The sequence below is a fragment of the Chiloscyllium plagiosum genome, chromosome 34 (assembly GCF_004010195.1).
Source record: "Chiloscyllium plagiosum isolate BGI_BamShark_2017 chromosome 34, ASM401019v2, whole genome shotgun sequence".
NCBI lineage: Eukaryota > Metazoa > Chordata > Chondrichthyes > Orectolobiformes > Hemiscylliidae > Chiloscyllium > Chiloscyllium plagiosum.
In genome coordinates this window covers 3,644,397-3,663,929 of record NC_057743.1, presented here as the reverse complement: position 1 = coordinate 3,663,929, position 19,533 = coordinate 3,644,397, and the positions used below count along the sequence as shown (strand labels likewise).

At 42.9% G+C, this 19,533-nt stretch overlaps 1 protein-coding gene across 3 annotated transcripts in view; it reads right to left on the bottom strand.

Moving 5' to 3' along the window:
• Positions 1 to 19,533, bottom strand: part of epha8 (eph receptor A8) — a 523,624-nt gene that overhangs the window by 179,027 nt on the left and 325,064 nt on the right. For all 3 annotated transcript variants that reach the window (XM_043675514.1, XM_043675512.1, XM_043675513.1), the window contains exon 4: positions 11,548 to 11,703. In XM_043675514.1, the coding sequence (XP_043531449.1) occupies positions 11,548 to 11,703 (156 nt within the window). The remainder of the gene's footprint in view (positions 1 to 11,547; positions 11,704 to 19,533) is intronic.

The window sequence follows — 19,533 nt, the reverse complement described above, 5'->3', positions numbered from 1 at the left end:
TGTTCCTGAATTGTCCAATGGAGATGAAGGGGATCTTGTCCATGAGCATTACGTCACTCTCTGCCACGCCTAACTCAGTGGTGCTCACAACCAATGCCCAGACCTCTTTTAGGTCATCATCTCTGACCCCGACCCCTCCTCATATCAAGGTGGTTCCAGGATCACTGGTCCGTCCCTTTCCCAAGCTTGACAGGAGGATCCTTTGCAGGGACCTCCAAGTCTTGGACTGTGCCAAACTCAGCTAAAATGTTGACTAAAGGTTTGGGTGCCCGGTTAGCAGAAATTTGGAAACCTGCTCCAGTCCCAGTGCCAGGCCACCCTCTGCATCTGGGAGAAGATCCCAAGGAAGGATGGAGGTGCTTGATATAAAGGTCTGGGAGGGAGCGAGGAGGTCTGATTCTTCATTGCTACCAACCAGAGTCCCCTCAGGTTAACTAATCCCAGTCAGTGCAGGCAGCACCTTGAGGCCTTCCAGTTCTTGTGGTGTGGGCAAGATCTCAATGGCCACACCCACCCCAGCCGCTGAGGTGACTTGTCCAGTTGCAGTGGACTGCATGGACGGATTTGTGGCCCCCTCCTTTAGTGAGGAGGGAGATGGATTTCCAGAGAACACCATTCCATCACCTCTGGGAGAAGTGTTGTTAGTATTGGACTTGCCCGTCCCTCCAACCCTGAGGAGTAGCGCCTTTCTTGGGAGGATCAGGAAACAAGGGACACCTTCATCTCTCATCTCATCTCTCTGACGTCTCCTCCCCTCAAATGTCCCCCTTCTTCCTTTTCCCTCATGGATTTAGGGGCACGCAGGGGACCAGGGGAAACTGGAGGCACCACTTGCTCACGCATGCTTTTGTCATCAATGGGCCCTGGGCTGGGCTCCAAATCCCGTGCTTTCCTCACAGACCCAGCACCTTTTTGAGGGATCCTTCCCCACACTGGGGGGCTGATAGTCTCAAGGTCACCCAGAAAATCCTCCTGAGAGGTTGCCCCCAAATGCTTCCTCCAGGCTGTCCTCCCCTGTAGATGCTCTCCTCCCACCCCACTGATCTCCGTAAGGGAAGTAGCTCCCTCCTGTGGGGAGTAATGTGGGGATCGCAAGGGTGAGGTGAAGATGCCAGCTGGATGGTTACATCAGTCTTTGAGGTGAAGCAGTTCCTGCAGAGGTGCCCCAACTCCTTGCAGGCGTGACAGCGCACACCCTCCGCAGACCAGAACACCCGGTAAACACCGGGTAAAGCAACTCTTCGTGCTCATCTGTGAAGGTGCCCTCTGTGACCTCCTCCTGGGCCAGGCAGGTGAAAACCTGTCACCGGGAGGAGTAACAGTGTCTCAGGTAGGCCTCCTGCCGACCGAGCCACAACGCACCTGACCTCACCTCACCTCCCCGAGCTGACCAAGGTAAGGAAGAAGGTGCTCAGCTGAGACAAATGACGGGATGTTCGATAAAATGACCCTGAGAAACTGTTTCCAGACGGCAGACAGGCAACAACATCCCATTGACAGCAGGCCCCTTCTCCAGGGCGAGGTGCACTGCCTATTCAGTCTTCAGGAAGAACACTGCCTTCCCGTACATCTTCAATGCAGCAACAATGGTGGGAGCACTGACTCCCCCTACCAAGGCCATCCTGCATGCCTCAATGCCCCTTAGGGTGAATGTAATGCTTCACTCCGAGCTGTTTTGTTAAATAAGTAAAGGTTGAGGAACGTAAATGGCGGGGGGTGGAATCGCAGGGGATGCAACTAACCCCATGTAGGAATGACTGGGTCCCATTCTGGATGTTGTTTTAGATTACCCCACAATAGCCATCACTTCCCCACAAACCTACCCTTCCCCAAAAAAAAACTAGGATCCCACCACCATTCCTCACACAAATCACATACAAAGAACCTGACAACGTTTTCTTCAGCCTCACCAGCCAGCAGAGTCCCTTGACTGCCACATGCCCAAAACAATAGCTCCTCAAAACCCAAAGGCAAGTCACTGGCAGATGGCAGTGTTCAGGCCCTACGCCGTTAGTGTCCAGGCCTGAACCCCCTGACTGAAGAAAAGCATCCAGGCCTCAAGAATGAACACTTTAAGGCACTGGCAGGGTAGAAATACCAGCTAAAAGACTCCTCAGGACAGCAACAGCAGCCAGTCGCAGTTGCAAGTCCCTCCAGGGAGGCAGGCAGGCTGCAGCAGGTGAGGGCCCAGCCTCCAGGCCCCAGGCCTCGAGCAGCAGCAATGGAGAATCCCAGTTTGAAGTGTCTTCAGGCAGGCAAGCTGACAGGCAGCAACATGAGTGGCTCCAGCCTCTAAGCCTCAATCAGCTCCAGCTGCTCTCAGCAGCTACTCCAGCTTCCAAGTTCCAATGACAGCTGCAGAGTGCAGACTCTAGATGAGAGTGGTGCTGGAAATGCACAGCAGTTCAGGCAGCATCTGAGAAGCAGGAAAATCGACGTTTCAGGCAAAAGCCCTTCATCAGGAATACAGAAAGGGGGATACACTCCCCCTACAGGCAAAACAACCCTCTACCACCACCCTCTGTCTCCTTCTTCAAGCCAATTTTATATCCTGTGGCCAGCTCCTCCTGGATTTAAACAATTTCACCATTTTAGCAGATAAAGATAAAAACACAGACAATACTCACGCAGCCCATCATCTTATCATTTTATGTACAGACGTATTAACATGTATCTAATTCAGTTTTACTTACTGATCTGAAATGTAATTAGTCACAGCTGGATTCTTATTTATGCACATGTTGGCATAGGCTAACATCTTGTGCACCACAATATTCAAACAAGTGTTCATTCAACTTGATATTGTGGAACAGGGTTCTTCCAAACACGTTTATTTTTATAGTTGGTACGGTGACAAGGGCAATAATTAAATACTAATCTGATTCGGTTCCATTAGTTGCTTCTGCACCTTTCATTTGGATAAACCAAATGAATATGATCCTTCATTCCTTTATACACACATATGATCCTTAAGAATCTGACCTTATATCTGGCAGATTAAAGAGATTACCTCAAATTGCGCTGCAATCATCACTAATCATAGATTATCCCTTAAGTTCCATAAAGTAACCTGTGACAGTGGTGGGATGGGTTGGTACAGCAATTTAAAATAAGGGAGTCTTGCCATTAGAACATTTCTCAGACAGCTAATGGCACTAAAATAATTGAATGTAACAGTGTCAGCATTGGGTTGAATTTATAAGGGATACTTTATGGTATGCAAATAGTATCTATACCCCTCAGCTGGACAATTTGGGATCAGGTCTTACCTACAATAATATGTCCAAACAAGTTCCTTTAAGGGTGTAGGTTTGCTCACTGAGCTGTAGTTGGATATCCAGATGTTTCATTAGCTAGCAAAAAGACACTACCCTCTCTCCCTCGTAGCCCTACACATGGATGAAAAAAACCCACCATTTCGACTGGGGCAAACATCTATCCTGGGACAGGCGAAGCAAAGACATGCCAAAGAATTCCTAGAGGCCTGGCACTCCAACCACAATGCCATAAACAAACACATAGATCTAGATGCCATCTATCAACCCCTCAGAAAACGAACAGGAAATGACATCACCACAAACCCCAGGAACCCCATCCAGGAGAAAGATATAAATAGAAAGCAGGAGACAACAGGTTCGCTTCACTTGGAGGTCGCCACTGATGATGTTACCTAGCCAGGTAATGAAACGTTTGGATATCAAACCTACAGCTCAGCGAGCAAACCTACACCCTAAACCTCAACCTGAGCTACAAATCTTCACAAACCTTGCAAAAGGTTCCTTTAAAAATACTTCTTTATTTGACAAGATTTCATAAAACCATAGGAACATACAGCAGAGTACGAGGATGTTTACTTAAAAACAACACTCTATGAGCATATGAACAAGGAACAAGAGTAGGTCAATTGGCCCTTCAATTTTGCTAGCCCGTTCTATCAGATCATGGCTGATATGAATTTAACCTCAACTCTACCCTCCTGCGTATCCCCAGTAATCTTTCATCGCTTTGGCAGTCAAGAACCTAACTACTTCTGCCTTAAAAATATATAAAGATTCTGTATCCTTTCAAAAGGGGGAATTCCTTAGACTCTCAACCCTCAGAGAAAAAACGTTTTTCTCATCTTTGTTTTAAATGGGCAGCCACTTATTTTTAAACTATGAGCCCTACCTCTAAATTATTCTACAATAAGAAACACCCTTTCAATATCCACTCAGGTAAGTCCCCTCACAACCTTAGATGTTTCAATCAAGTCACCTCTGACTCGTCTAACAAAGAGGATTCTGGTGAAGAGATTCCAGAGGTTTCAGGCCACCTGCAATACTATGGATGCCAGAGATATGAAATGGAATTGGAAAATACTGGAAATACTCAAGTGTACCAGGTAGACTTGTGGAGAAGGAAACAGAACTAATGAGCACGTCTGAAATCTCACCCACTGAGTTGAAGAATCAGCCACAATTGAAGGCACGAGCAATAGGAAAATGTACTCAAATCCACCAGAACATACCACCCATTCTCCCCAATATGTCTTCCCTCCTGTGTTATCCTGTCTTGTCCGGTTAGAATTTTATAGGTTTCTATGAGATCTCTCTCATTCTTCTAACCTTCAGTGAAAATAGTCCTAAACAATCAGTCTATTCATGTGTCAGTCCTGCCATCCCAGGAATCAGTCTGGTAGGTAGGTCAAGCAATGCCAGTGGTCCCTGGATAATTAAAGGGGTAGAGAATAGGATGAAGCAGAAAATACCAATACTTCTGTTTTTCTCCTCATTTTAGTTCCATAAGACCATAAGACATAGGAGCAGAAATTAAGCCATTCAGCCCATCTATTCTGCTCTGCCACTCAATCATGGCTGATAAGTTTCTCAACCCCATTCTCTTGCTTCCTTCCCATAATCCTTGATCCTCTTGACAATCAAGAATCTATCTATCTCCATCTTAAATATACTCAATGACCTGGCCTACATAGCCTTCTACATCAGTGAATTTCATAGATTCCCCACTCTCTGGCTGAAGAAGTCTCTCCTTATCTCTGTTCTAAAATGTCTTCCCTTTACTCTAAGGCTGTGCCCTCAGGTCTTAGTCTCTCCTACCAATGGAAACATCTTCCCAACATCCACTTTGTCCAGATCATTCAGTATTCAGCGAGTTCCTCAAATTCTTGGGACGTTTCTAACTCAACCAATGCTTAAATTTCTCAATTATCTGATATCATTGAAGTACCTCGAACAAATGAGAAAATATCCTCCCATACAGGAGTAGTTAGCCTCTCCACAGTGGCTCAGTGGTTAGCACTGCTGCCTCACAGCCCCAGGGTCCCAGGTTCGATTCCAGCCTTGGACGACTGTCTGTGTGGAGTTTGCACATTCTCCCCGTGTCTGCGTGGGTTTCCTCCAGATGCTCCGGTTTCCTTCCACAATTACAAAGATGTGCTGGTCAGGTGAATTGGCCATGCTAAATTGCCCATAGTGTTAGATGCATTAGTCAGAGGGAAATGGATTTGGGTCGGTTGCTCTTCGGAGAGTCGGTGTGGATTGGTTGGGCCGAAGGGCCTGTTTCCAAACTGTAGGGAATCTAATCTAATCAGTCCCAGGAAATGGCCCTAGGGCCTGAAGAATCTGAAACGTTCTCACATGCACCACTTCTCCAGTCACACATTTAGCTGCATGATCCTCCTGCTTCTATACCACCAGCATGTGGTTTTAGAATAATTCTGCGATCGCTCCCCTTGTGATCCTCTTTGTAATCATCTTCCAAATGTTTTCCTGATGCTTTACCTGAAGAACCTCAACATTTTGCTTTTTTGTGTTCACTTTCTATCAGTAATTCATGAGATATATTTATAAAGAAATAAAAGCGATGCAAGGACTCTGGCAACATGACATTACAGACAGTCCAACAGTGTTCCTGGCAGTCTGACGATATATCCGACAGTTCAATTGCATTTCTGACAAATAGAATGTGTCTCTGTCAGCATATAGCAGTCCTGAGGATTGGACTGCGATTTTGATATGTAAATTAGATTTATAAGTCAGACTGTGTTCCCAACAATCAGACTGTGTTCCTGATATTTCATTCATATGAATTCTTCACAGTCAGAACATTTCAGTCCGATGATGTTTCTGACAGTTAGCTGGTGTTCGTGACAGTTGGATTGTGTTTTTATCAGACTATGTTTGTGACTGTCAGATTATGTTTCTGACACAGTGATGCTGGCTCTAAAATGGGGATTACGATTTTGACATTGCCACGCTTACTGTCACCTACACAGCAGTCCAACAATAGCCTTGTCGGTTTTGCACATTCCATCAAAATCAATACAGATGTGGGAAAATCACAAGTTTTTAAAAAGTGCTAGTTGTGGTTCTATTTAACTTTTGAAAAGCAGATTAGAAAATTCTCTTCTTATTCTGTGGTCCATTTAAATGTTTTCCTCTTCACTTTCCATTCTATTTACTGACCCAGCAGAGTGAACAATTCAGCCATCCACATCTAAACGTCTGCTAAATTTATAATATTGAGGCAGCTAGTGGGAACTCGTCAGGATCTACACAGAGTGATACCACAATTCCATCTGAAAATTGTAATAAACAGAGGTAGGACCTTTTCCAATAGTTCAGCCGGTGTTAGAGGCTGACTGTGGTGAATCACAGTGACCACACACACAGATCTTTTAGTTTATCAGATATCTCTCTACACCAGTGTCCAATTCCCCCAATCCTCATTTTGCTGTGTAACCACTACAGTGCTTACACTCAAATGAAGATGCAGCCTGTGACTGATCAGATAATAAATGGCTATTACATTGCAATTTGATTAGCTCAGTATGCAAAAAGCAGATGAGAATAGAATGGATAGATTCATTTCAAATTGATCTGTAATATGCATGAAATTGTTGGAGAAATGCCAAGCTGTTTATGGTAAGTAGATGTGCGTCCGACACTTGAAAAGCAAGTTAAATGGACTTATGTTAATAAGGGGTAAAATCCTGTCAGTTCAAGTTGACTGAATTCTCATTATTTTCCAACTGGCCTAGGTCTGACTCACTTCTGAAGCTTAGAAAACCTTCTTTGTCTCAGGAATCTTTGAAAAGTCAGTGCTATCCCATTTACTTAAAGTGACAAAGTAATTTTAAAAAGCTACACAACAGATGAAAGTACATCAGAATGTCAAGGCAGGGTGTGTGATGAAATTGGTCAGTAAAGATAGTTAATATGACAAATTGTTAAGTAGGTGATTGGGGTTAATACGTAAATTAATGGACAGTGTAGCTTTGCACATAAATTATTCAATTGGAAACTCGGGTGATTTACTGGTGATGTTTAATAGACGGAAAACAATATATTGGCAATTTTGGGACAGGAAAAGATATGTTCAGTTGTATAAAAGCACTTCTGGATATTTAAAACTATATGAAAAGAAAGAAGTGGACCGTGTCACAATAAAGGGACTGGTATGTGGGAGGAGCTGTAAGACCAAGTCATTAATAAACGCTATTGACTGTCTCACGGACTGGCTTCTATCCAAATTGACAGTAACAACATAAAATAGGCAACAACAAATCAGCAGCTTGTTTCAAAGGGTGAAAATAGACAGAATGGAACATAGACACCATTTCAGGATTGCCAGCTTTTTCGCAGTCTGAAACTTTAATGCTAGAATAAAGCTATTGGGCTTAAGGCCCTGGGACATGCTTGTCTTTGCTTGAAAAATACTTGGGTGAACTTTAATGGAAACTCCAGAACCAACCCTTTGGAACAACCATTTTCTCCCACATTGTTCAAGTTGGGCCACTTCTGAACTGGTCTAGCAAAGCCTTCAGTTGTCTAAAGTGCTACAAAGTGTGAGAACACCTTCACTGTAGGGACTACAATGGGTCATAAAGGACACTCACAACCGACTTCTTGGGGCAACTCACGAAAGGTAATCAATGCCAACATTGGCAACAGTGCCAAAAATAGACAGCAAAAGATATGGCTAGATGGTCTAGGTGTGAGAGATCCTGCTGGTAACAGCTGATGTTTCCCTGCAGAGTACTCCTACTTTGTTGTTGACTCTGATGATTTAATGGAAATCTTGCGCCAGACTTATCGGCCTCCAAGATGGAATGCATCCTGAAAGGTGTGAGTCAGGATCGGTGAGTAGGACACAATGCAATGGCAATATGGGACTTACCTGGAAATTTTAAACTTTCGATGGGCAAACACCCAACATCAGAAACCCTCAGAGTTAGAGACAGAGACTTTTGAGGGATTTGACTGACTTACCTAAAAACAGTTATCCAGGAGAAGATTGAGGAATTAGAACCTGCTCTAACTCTTGTGTAACTGTAAAACTGACCCGTCCCATTCACTCACACTACATTGACATCTCCAGGGCCACAATCTCCCCACTCCACTCTGGATACAATCTGACTAGCTCCAGCTCCTGATTTGAATCTCAACTCCCTCCACCTTGTACATAACAAACAGTAAGGATCCCTGTTGTACACCACTGGACACAGGCTTCCAATCATAAAAACAACCCTCCAACATCATCCTTTGTATCCTATTTGTAAGCCAATTTGGGAACCAGTTTATCAACATGCCTGGAATCCCATGGTTCTTATGTTTTGGACCAGCCTTCCATGTAGGACCTTGTCAAAAGCCTTACTGGAGTCTATGCAAACCATATCAACTGCATTACTCTCATCAGTATATTTAGTCACCTTTTCAAAAAACTCAATTAAAGTATACAGTATCGCCCTCCTACAAATCTGTGCTGACTGTACCTGATCAGTTCCTGCCTTTCCAAATGTTGATTAATTCTGTCCCTCTGAATTTTTCTCAATAATTTCCTGATCACTGACATCAGACTAGCTAATGTATAATTACTTGGCCTATCCCTGCTACCCCTCTTGAACAAAGGAACTACATTAGCTATCCTCCAGTCATCTGGCACTTTACCTGTGACCAGCGAAGTACTAACTATCTCCACCAGAGTCCAGCAATCGCCTCCATTGCCTCCCAAAGCAGCCTAGAATCCTTCTTATCAGGGTGTGGGGATTTATGCATCTTTATGCCTACTAAAACATCTAATACCTTCTCTTTATTAACCTTAATATGTTCTTGAACATAAAGCAAAAAAAAACAAAGGAACTATGGATGCTGGAAATCAGAAACAAAAACAGACATCGCCAGGAAAAACTCAGCAGGTCTGGCTACATCTACGGAGAAAAAGCAAAGTTTAGCACATTGCATCCAGCAATCCTTCTTCACAACTCATGGTAGCTATGAGAAAGTTTTTTTTATGCAGAAAGTAGGGTGGGGGGGAGGGATTAAGGAGTGAACAATCGGTGAAGGTGGAGCCGAAAGAGAGAGGACAGTTGGACAGACAAAGAAGTAAGTAATGGTCAGTCTGGCAGAACAAATGGGGACAATGGGTTCTATCTAATAGCAGACCATGTGTTTACAAGGCCTAGTGTGTGGAGAGTGGGAAATTGACTTGGGAGAAGATGTCTCAAGCCCTGAAATTGTTGAATTTTATATTCAGTCCAGAATATTCCCACCACCCCAACTGAAATCCCCAGCAACAGCTTGTTTCTCCTTTGTGAATACAGACAAGATGTATTCATTTAAGACCTCACCCACATCCTCTGGCTCCATGCACAGATTGCTCCTTTGGTAACTAATACACCCCATTCTCATTCTTGGGGAATGGACTCTTCCTCTGTGCAGAGAAAGTGAAAAGGATTCAACTCAGTTCAAACCCAAACTGGAGGTTCTTCATTGTGGGAACAGACAATAAGGAGCATTAAAGTCATGGTGATGGGAGGTTCAGTGGATGGTGTTTTGACTAAGCAGTGGATTTTGGCATGTCTAAATATGCCCCTCTGGTGTGGTGGATCCCTTGTTGTTCTTCCATTTAAGGAACAGTGGCAGCTATTTTAGTTAATCAGCCATGAGTCAAGTTTCCTGTGCTCAGAACCCTCAACAACTGAAGAGAGGTGGGCATTATTGGAGCTGAAGTTTGTATACAGGACCCCTCCAGCAGCCGCTGCCGACCAATACCCCTAGGTACAACCCTCAATTAATCTCAGTCCCCTCCCCCACCTCATCCTGGGCTGCAGAGCTGGTATCCACCAAATCACACTGAATTAGAAGTTAAAGACAAATATGACTTCACAGTGGATAACTCCCAGGTGATCAGCAGTGAAATCAGACAGCTTTGATTGGATTGATATTTCTTCAGCTGGAAGCCTGAATTACAGAATTGTTACAGCGTAGAAGGAGGTCATTTGACCTGTTGTGATTGCAACGGCTTTTCAAATATGTATTATTACCTAGTGCCAATTTCCTGCATTTTCTCCATATCCTTGCACACTAGCTCTAAGCAAATAATTCTTCAATGCCCTGCTGAGTTCCTCAGTCATATCTGCCTCCATCACATTTCCAGACTCTAACTACTTGCTGTGTGAAAATATTTTTCTCGCATCACTTTAAATCTGTACCTCTCATTCTTTTTTCCTTTTACAAGTGGAAACAGCTTCTCCCTCTCTACTCTTTCCAGCCACTGATGATTTCAAAAACCTCTATTAAATCTTCCCTCAATCTTCTTCTCTCCAAGAACAGTCCTAACTTCTTCACGCTATCCTCATCACTAAAATTTCTCCACCTTCGCAATTTTTTTCAACATTATTGAGATAATAAAAACATAACTTAATATGATTTTACCAGAAGAAATGGGAAGGAACTGAACATACAAAGTTCAAGAAATGGGAAAGGGTCGAATGAAGGGGTAATGGAAATTAAGGGTCAAATATGGGATAGAGGGTTGACCAGGGGATAAGGAGAATTGATGGGCAAATGTGTTAGGAATGAGTTTCAGGTCAAGTGTATGGGAGATTGAGGATTTTGGGGCAGATGGGAAATTGAGGATTGAATGGGGCAGAGTGCAAACTGAAGTTCAAATAGGGGAGAGGGGAAATTGATGACTGAATGGGGGAGTGGGAATTCCAGAGTCAAATGGGAGTGCAGGGCATTGAATAACATAATGGGTTTCCTTCATTAACGATTTCTTTCTGCAATCATTTTCAATGAATCAAAAGTGGTGGAAAGTTGAAGCAACAAGGAAATAGTCAGGCGACTGACTGTGTGGAGTTTGCACGTTCTCCCCATGTCTGCGTGGGTTTCCTCTGGGTGCTCCGATTTCCTCCCACAGTCCAAAGGTGTGCAGGTCAGGTGAATTGGCCATGCTAAATTGCCCGTAGTGTTAGGTAAGGGGTAAATGTAGGGGTATGGGTGGGTTGCACTTCGGCGGGTCGGTGTGGACTTGTTGGGCCGAAGGGCCTATTTCCACACTGTAATGTAATCTAATCTAATCTAAAATATGGCCCAGTTTGATTGGGATTTACGCAGTCGGTTCAAAGTGGTGAAGAGTATATCAAGAGGACAAAGACAGTTGATGAGTATAAGCTGGAACAGCAATAATTTCACTTCACTGAATGAATGAAAGACAGACAGACAGACAGAACTGTGAGTGTCAGGCAGGCTAGGTCAGGTTACTCACTGGTACAAGGTGCAGGCAGAGGGTCAGAAGCAGACCGGTAATAGTTGGTATCGCACTGGCAGAAGAGAGCAGCCATCACATCAGAGTGACTGTGAAGAGGACATTTCGCACAGAGCTGGTCTCCAGAGCTTGACTTGAAAAACCCAGGCTCACAGGCTGAAAGAAAATAAAACGTTTATCTCAGCATCGTCCTTTGACAAAACCACCAACTGCTTCAATTAGCTTTTTGGATCAATCACCGAACACTTTCTGCTTCAAAAGACTGTTGCATTTTCATTGATTAATTAACATATTCTCAAAGCCATAAAGCCGTGGAGATTTGGGAATAATTTGTAGCTCCACTCTGTATTTAAACAAGCAGCTGATTTCATCAATGATTGTTTGAATCTCTGAGGAGTTACTTTCTGCAAACTTGGGAAGAATTTGTAAGTTACTGTGGACCAAGCAAGCAGTCAAAAAGAGGAATGTATAAAATGCACACATCAATAGATAAATTCACAACAATTTGGAAAATGTCAATTCATTCAATTATCACATGTCAAGAGGCAGAGAGTGTATTATCCCAATCCTGAAACCAAGATTGGAGAGATGTAGGATTTTTAGAGATTTTACTCATTTTTCCTGTACTGGTAGTTATAATTCAGCAGTCCTGGCCACCAAACCAGGAAAACCAACATACTGAAATCCTTCACATGTTCTTTTTATTTTTAAATTCTTATTCTTGTTCCATTTTTTGCTGCAGGAGAAAATAAGTGTCAGACAGAAGGGGAAAATAATCAACCTAATGGAATTAAACATTTCTGTATGAACCGAGGGGAAGATGAAGGAGAAACCACAGAGGCATGCCCAGAGGAGAAGGCAGTGGTGTACTGATCTAATAATGAAGAATACCAGGCTAATGTTCAGGGAACATGGTTCAAATCTCACAGTGGTAGGTAATGCAATTTGAATTCAATAACATTTAGAATTAAATCTCATCTGGTTCACTAATAACCTTCGGCAAAGAAAATCTGCATCTGCTGTCTTTATCTGGTCTGGCCTACTTGTGGTTCCAGCAATTTGGTTGACTCGTAATTGTTTTCTTAAATGGCTAGAAAGCCAAACAATTTAAAGGCAACTAGTAATGGGCAAGGAATGCCAGGTTTGTCAGTGACATGCACCATAAATTCATTGTTTACCCATCATGTCCACACCAGTTAATGAAGATCTAACTGAAATAATCCCATTTTCCAGTTCTTAGCCCATAGTCTTTGAGGTTATGGCAATGCAAATTTATATCTAAATGCTACCTGAATGTTTCTGACTCAACTGCCCAACCAGGCAGCAAGCCCTAGATTCCCATCAAGATTGTTCTTCAACTCTGCTTTTAGCCTTCCTTCCTATCCACCTTACCTATATACCTCACAATCTTATATACCTCTATCAGGTCCCCTCACAACTTTTCTTGTTCCAAGGAAAACAACCCCAGTCTGTTCAATCTTCCTTCATAGCTCAGTTTGTCCAATTCAGGCAGCATTCTGGAAAATCTCCTCTGTGCTCTCTTTCCCATGAACATATCCTTCCTATAATGTTATGAACAGTACTCCATTTGTGATCCAATCACTATTTCATGGACTATTGGGGCAGCATGGTGGTTCAGTGGTTAGCACATCTACCTTACAGCGCAAGAGACCTATGGTTCGATTCCAGCCTCGGGTGACTGTCTGTGTGGAGTTTGCACATTCTCTCCGTGTCTGTATGGGTTTACTCTAGGTACTCTGGTTTTCTCCCACAATCTAAAGATGTGCAGGTTAGGTAAATTGGCCATGCTAAATTGCCCATAGTGTTCATGGATGTGTAGATTAGGTGCATTAGTCAGGGATAAATATAGGGTAGGGGGAAGGGTTACTCTTCGGAGGCTTGATGTGGACTTGTTGGGCCGAAGGCAACAGTCAGGACTGCAGATGCTGGAAATCAGAGTCTAGATTAGAGAGGTGCTGGAAAAGCACAGCCGGTCAGGCAGCATCCGAGAAGCAGAAAAATCAATGCTTCGGGCCTAGGCCCTCCATCAGGACCCGAAGAGCCTGTTTCCACACTGTAGGGATTCTAATTCTTATACAGTTCTATCATTACCTCCCTGATAATTATTCCATGCCTTGGGTAATAAAGCATACTTTTTTATCCATCTTAACTATTTTCCCTACTATCTTCAGGAATCTGTGGATACGCAGATCTTCAAACCTTACTTTTCAAGGTGTAATCTCTTACCTGTTAGCCCTCTACAAAAGCATTACCTCACACTTATCTACATTATATTCCATTTGCTACTGCTCTGCCAGCTGGCCAGTCAATTGATATCTTCCTTCAGTTTCCTCCACACTATTCACCACCTTACCAATATTTGTGCCATCTCTGAATTTCTTGATACAGTTCTATTATAACCCAGCTCCAAGTCCAATGGAGCCCCACTGAAAACAGACTTCCAGCCATAGAACCATCTCCATACCATTACCTTCTGCTTCCTACTTTCAGTTAATTTTGGATTCAATCGGCCACTTTGCATTGGATCCCATGGGCTCTTACTTTCTTGACCAGTCTGCCATGAAAAGCCTTATCAAAAGACTTGCTAAAGTCCATGGAGATGATCTACGAGAACTCATGGGCGGCACGGTGGCACAGTGATTAGCACTGCTGCCTCACAGCGCCAGAGACCTTTCTTGACCAGTCTGCCATGAAAAGCCTTATCAAAAGACTTGCTAAAGTCCATGGAGATGATCTACGAGAACTCCTTTAAAAAGCTATATTCTGTTTTCACTCCAAGTGTGGTTTGAAGTAGGTTAATAGCTCAGCACTCCCGGATAGGCTTTGTTCAACTCCAGATCCTTATTTAAATTCAACTGACCATCCCTCTCCATATGGAACAAGTGGAATATCTGTCGAATACAGCAGAAAATGTAACAGTTCAGGAGCTTCTTAGGAAGTGAAGATGTGAATAGCTCTGGGTCACCGAGTGCCAAACTAAATGTAGCTTTTTAAATAATTCTTGTGTATCATCTCCATGAACTTATTTAGTCTTTTGATAAGATTACTCATGGCAGAGTGGTCACTTCACTGGGTTTAGGATTTGTTTTACTGAATCCAATCTGTGGAAGCAAAGCCCTTTCTGTTGTGAAATAAACTGAACTCTGAGACTTTTCTGACCTAGGTATTCTCCTTGTGCTTTTCTCACCTGGCAGTGAAAGGTATAATCATTCCCACTCAGGCTCTTAGTTAAAATTGCAACCAGGGCCCAATGATATCATCAGAACAGAATGTATGCGTGTGGTGGCAGTTCTGGGAGACTGCCTTTGGTGCCTGAACAGATTAAAACTGAGAACAGTGAATGGGAAATGACCTGAATGATTTCAATCTCCCTCAGTGAGTAGGTAGAAATTAAACAGTGCCTCTCATGAGAAACAGCATGTTGCCCCTCACTATAGAAAGCTTCAACAGTAAAGACAAACATCAGGGAAAAAGAAATTTCTTTCCAGTTCCACAAAACAATCGATCAAGCAGCTTCTCTCCACTGGCAGCATGAACATGACACTTGGACATGTACTGGAGGAGAAGCAGGCTGTTCCCCAGGGTTTCTGATCAAAACAGTTACTATAGCAATCAGACAAAGTCCTGTTTTGTCCTAACTTGTGGCAGTTTTAAACTGAAGGTATCTGTTCTGGTCAGTGCAAAATTGGGCAGGGTGTTTTTTTGCTTTGCAACATTACAAGTTGCAAATCTCTAAACCTAAACTGAAGACTAATGGCAGGCGATAACTGGACTGTGTACATCTGTCTGGTTGCTGTTTTAACAACGCTCAATCAATTATTCATGAAAACAATCCAAATATTTAAACTTCTGAAAACAATTAGAAGTAATGGGGGAGAAGAAATCACTGACAGTTTGATACGTGATGTGTAGAATTGATGGATTGATAAAGTTTCTTAATGCATCTCCATAAGGCTATAAGGGAGCAGATCTAAGCATCAATTCAGAGCTAGAACAGTTGGTGAAATCAATTTCAAAACACTTTTCCCATGTGAATAGAGTTTATTGATTACATTTTTTAAACCTATTTTCTAATCAACACACTCTTGCGACGTTAGCATACACCTCTTATGTCAGTGATGGGTAAGTTTTTGGGGGGGATTCTGAGAGACAGGATCAATATGCATTTAGAAAGGCAAGGACTGGTTAGGGATAGTCATCATGACTTTCTCTGTGGCAAGCGTGTCTCACAAATTTAATCACATGGACTTTAGCATGGCCTTTGACAAGGTTCTGTGAGGTAAACTGATTAGTCAGAGCAGATCTTATGGAGAGCGAGCCAATTGAGTATAAAATTAGCTTGATGGAAGGAGACAAAGGGTGGTGGTGGAGCGTTCTTGCTCAGACTGGAGACCTGTTACCAGTAGTGTGTTTCAGTGCTCGGTACACTGATGATCATCACTTATATAAATGATTTGGATGAGAAGATAGGAGGCAGTGGCTAGTAAGTTTATGGATGACACCAAAATTGGTGGTATAGTGGACAGTGAAGAAGGCTATCTAAGGTTATCAATGACCAATTGGACTAGTGAGCTGAGGAATGGCAGTTGGAGTTTAATTTAGATAAATTCGAAGTGTTGCATTTTGGTTAGACAAATACTAAATGGTAGGGCCCTGAAGAGTGTTGTTGAACAAAGAAACTGAGGAATGCAGGCATATAGTTTCTTGAACTTGGAGTCACAGATAGGCAGGGTGGTGCAGAAGGCATTCAGCACACTTGACTTCATCAGTCAGAGTATTGAGTATAGGAGTTGGGATGGCTATACAAGATATTGGTAAGGCCACATTTGGAATACTGCATATAATTTTGGGTTGCCCTGCTATAGGAAGGATGTTATTAAATTGTAAAGGATAGAAAGCAGCTTTACATTATTATTACTAAGACTGGAAGGTTTTAGTCATTAGGGCAGACTGAATATGCTGGGACATTTTGTAGAAGGCTGAAGAGTAGCCTTATAAAATCTTGAGATGCACAGATAAGGTGAATTTCCAAGGTCTTTCCTCTATGGTAGGGGAATCCAAAACTAGGGTAGCATGGTGGCTCAGTGGTTAGCACTGCTGCCTCACAGCACAACGGACCTGGATTTGATTCCTGTCTTGGGCGATTGTCTGTGTGGAGTTTACATATTCTCCTTGTGTCTGCGTGAGTTTTCTCCCATGGTTCAAAGATGTGCAGCCCAGGTGAATTGGCCATGCTAAATTGCCCACAGTGTTAGGTGCATTACTCAGGGGTAAGCGTAGGAGAATGGGTTTGGGTGGTTGCTCTTCGGAGGGCTGGTGTGGACTTGTTGGGCCAAATGGCCTATTTCCAAGCTGTAGGGAATCTAATCTAGAGGACATGGGCTTAAGGTGAGGGAGGAAGATTTAAAAGGGACCTGAGAGACAACTTATTCACACAGAGGATGATGTGTATATGGAACAAGCTGCCAGAGGAAGTGGTAGAGGTGGGTACAGTTACAACATTTAATAGGACATTTGAGGCAAATACATGAATAGGAAAAGTTTAGAGGGATATGGGCCAAATACAGACAAATGGGACTAGTTCATTTTAGGAAACCTGATTGTCTTGGATACGTTGGGCTGAAAGGTCTGTTTCAATGTTTTATGATTCTTTTGCTCTGGAACGGAGGGACGTGAACTCAGGCTTCTGGCTTAAAGAGAGGCACCCCAAGAGCCCTCTCGTTTATTGAAAAATATTAACCTATTTAGAGACATTATTACACACCTCTGGAGCAGATGGGACTTGAACCTTGGTCTCAGGGTAGGAACATTGCCACTGCACCACAACAGCCCAGTTTGTTAGCTACTCAGTCACACAACTTATTCCATTCAGCTGTTCCCACTTTATATTTCATAACTTATTTAAAAATTATAAAATTCTATTATGACCAGAAAGGATAAACATGGGAAGGATGTTCCTGGTGACCATGGAATGCAGAACCAGGATCCCAATCTAAGGATGTGAAGTAAGCCATTTCAGATGGAGATGAGGCAAAATTTCTTCACCAAGAGTGGTGGGTTCATTGAATTCTCTGCTATAGAAAATCAAAACAACGAATGTTTTCAAGAAGGACTTCGATAGGGCATAGAGATCATAGGATAAGGGGAGAAAATGGGAAGAGAGCATTGAGCTGGAAGATTAGCCATGATCATATTGAATGACAGTGCAGGCTTGATGGGCTGAATGGCCTTCTCCTGCTCCTGTTTCCTATGCTTCTATATTAATTCCAGTCAAGACTCATTTAAGTGTTATCATTGTCCCATTGGGACTCTCCTGTTCCAACTGAATTTAGAATACTGTCATTGCTTCCGGAGTCTACTGTTAAGTACGTAAACAATATGTCCCATTCATTGGAGCTGGTTTTGACTATGGAGTGGTTCAATGCTGGACAAATTAGCTTAAGAGGGGACACTGCTATTCAACCGTTTTTTTTTTACCCGGTCGGATTTGGAGGATAATGTGAAGACATCTCTGATGATACTTCTCTAGTGCTTGGAGATGCCAGCCATTGTTTGTCCAAGAGTTTGAAATATGTTGGAGTGCAGGGATGGCTGCTGCAAAGTCTTCATCTCAGGTTTGAGATTCTGACCCCCAAATCCTCTTTTCATAAGCTGGCTGAAAGCTGAGCTGGCACATTGGAGACCATGTTGAATTTTGGTCAATGACTGCCTTTTAGAAAAGTCTTTACTCAGAAACAGACATTGATATTTACCTTCTGGCTTGCAGTTGTGGATATCAGTGCATTGTTACCATAACTGAAAATAACCTGGTACCTGAAATATCACCTGTATGCACCTGAAAAAGGTTTCACAATTTTGAGTCACACAGTCATACAACACGGACCAGCCCATTCCCAACATAATCCCAAACTGAACGAGGAAGTGCTTTCCCACAAAATTTGGGACTTCTTAACGATAGCAATCCAGAATGATCAAGTCCCAATACCTCATTCCAATGTACCTTGGTGGGTACTAAATCTAAGGCTGTATGATCACAAGGGACCACATTGAACTGGAAGAAACAATGGTGTTCTATCATTCACTCAAATGCACCTTCCAACAGAGACTGAGAATCCTGCTCATACTAACTAGTAGTGACGCTAACTGTACTTTCAATCTCGCACCCCTTCTCACCCCCAGCACAGAGAATGATTTCTGAGACCATCAGGATTTTACTGGCTCAGTACTACACTACTGTGTTCTTCCTTTGAGGTATCCAAGATTCTTTCACAGGTTAAACTGCACAGAACATGGACTGCAGCTTGCTGTTCAAAGTTAAGGCGTGAGAGGAGCTACAGATATGAAATTGGTGTCCTGGGGGTCACTTTCAATCTGGATTCCTACAGGCTTTCATCGCTATCTAGTTAGCCCTTACCACAATATATCATTGCAGAAGCATCACTGAGATACTGTTCAGTTTAATGTCCAATAACAGATCTTCGATGAAGATCTCAATAATTAAGCACTTCAGGAATGTCACTGGAAGTGATACCCTTCTGTTCATTTCAGAATATTTTTAAATCACCCTGTTCAAAGATGATATTACACGCTGCTGGAGCAGCTAGATCTTAAACACAGGCCTCTTGGCTCAGAGATAGGGATACTACATTGCACAAGACAACCTGCATCATTCCACCATGAATGACATAGTTGGTATTAGTAACATCTTCGCTGAAAAATGTGTTGCTGGAAAAGCGCAGCAGGTCAGGCAGCATCCAAGGAGCAGGAGAATCGACATTTTGGGCATAAGCCCTTCTTCAGGAACTTCCTGACCTCCAGCATCTGCAGTCTTCACTTTCTCCTAGTTGGTTAGTAACATCTTCTTTTGTTTAAGCAGCCACCAAATTTGGGGTGGGACGAAGATCTTTTAACCACTCCAGAGCCTCATATTGAGCAGAATCAAATGGAAATATCAGTAAACATAAT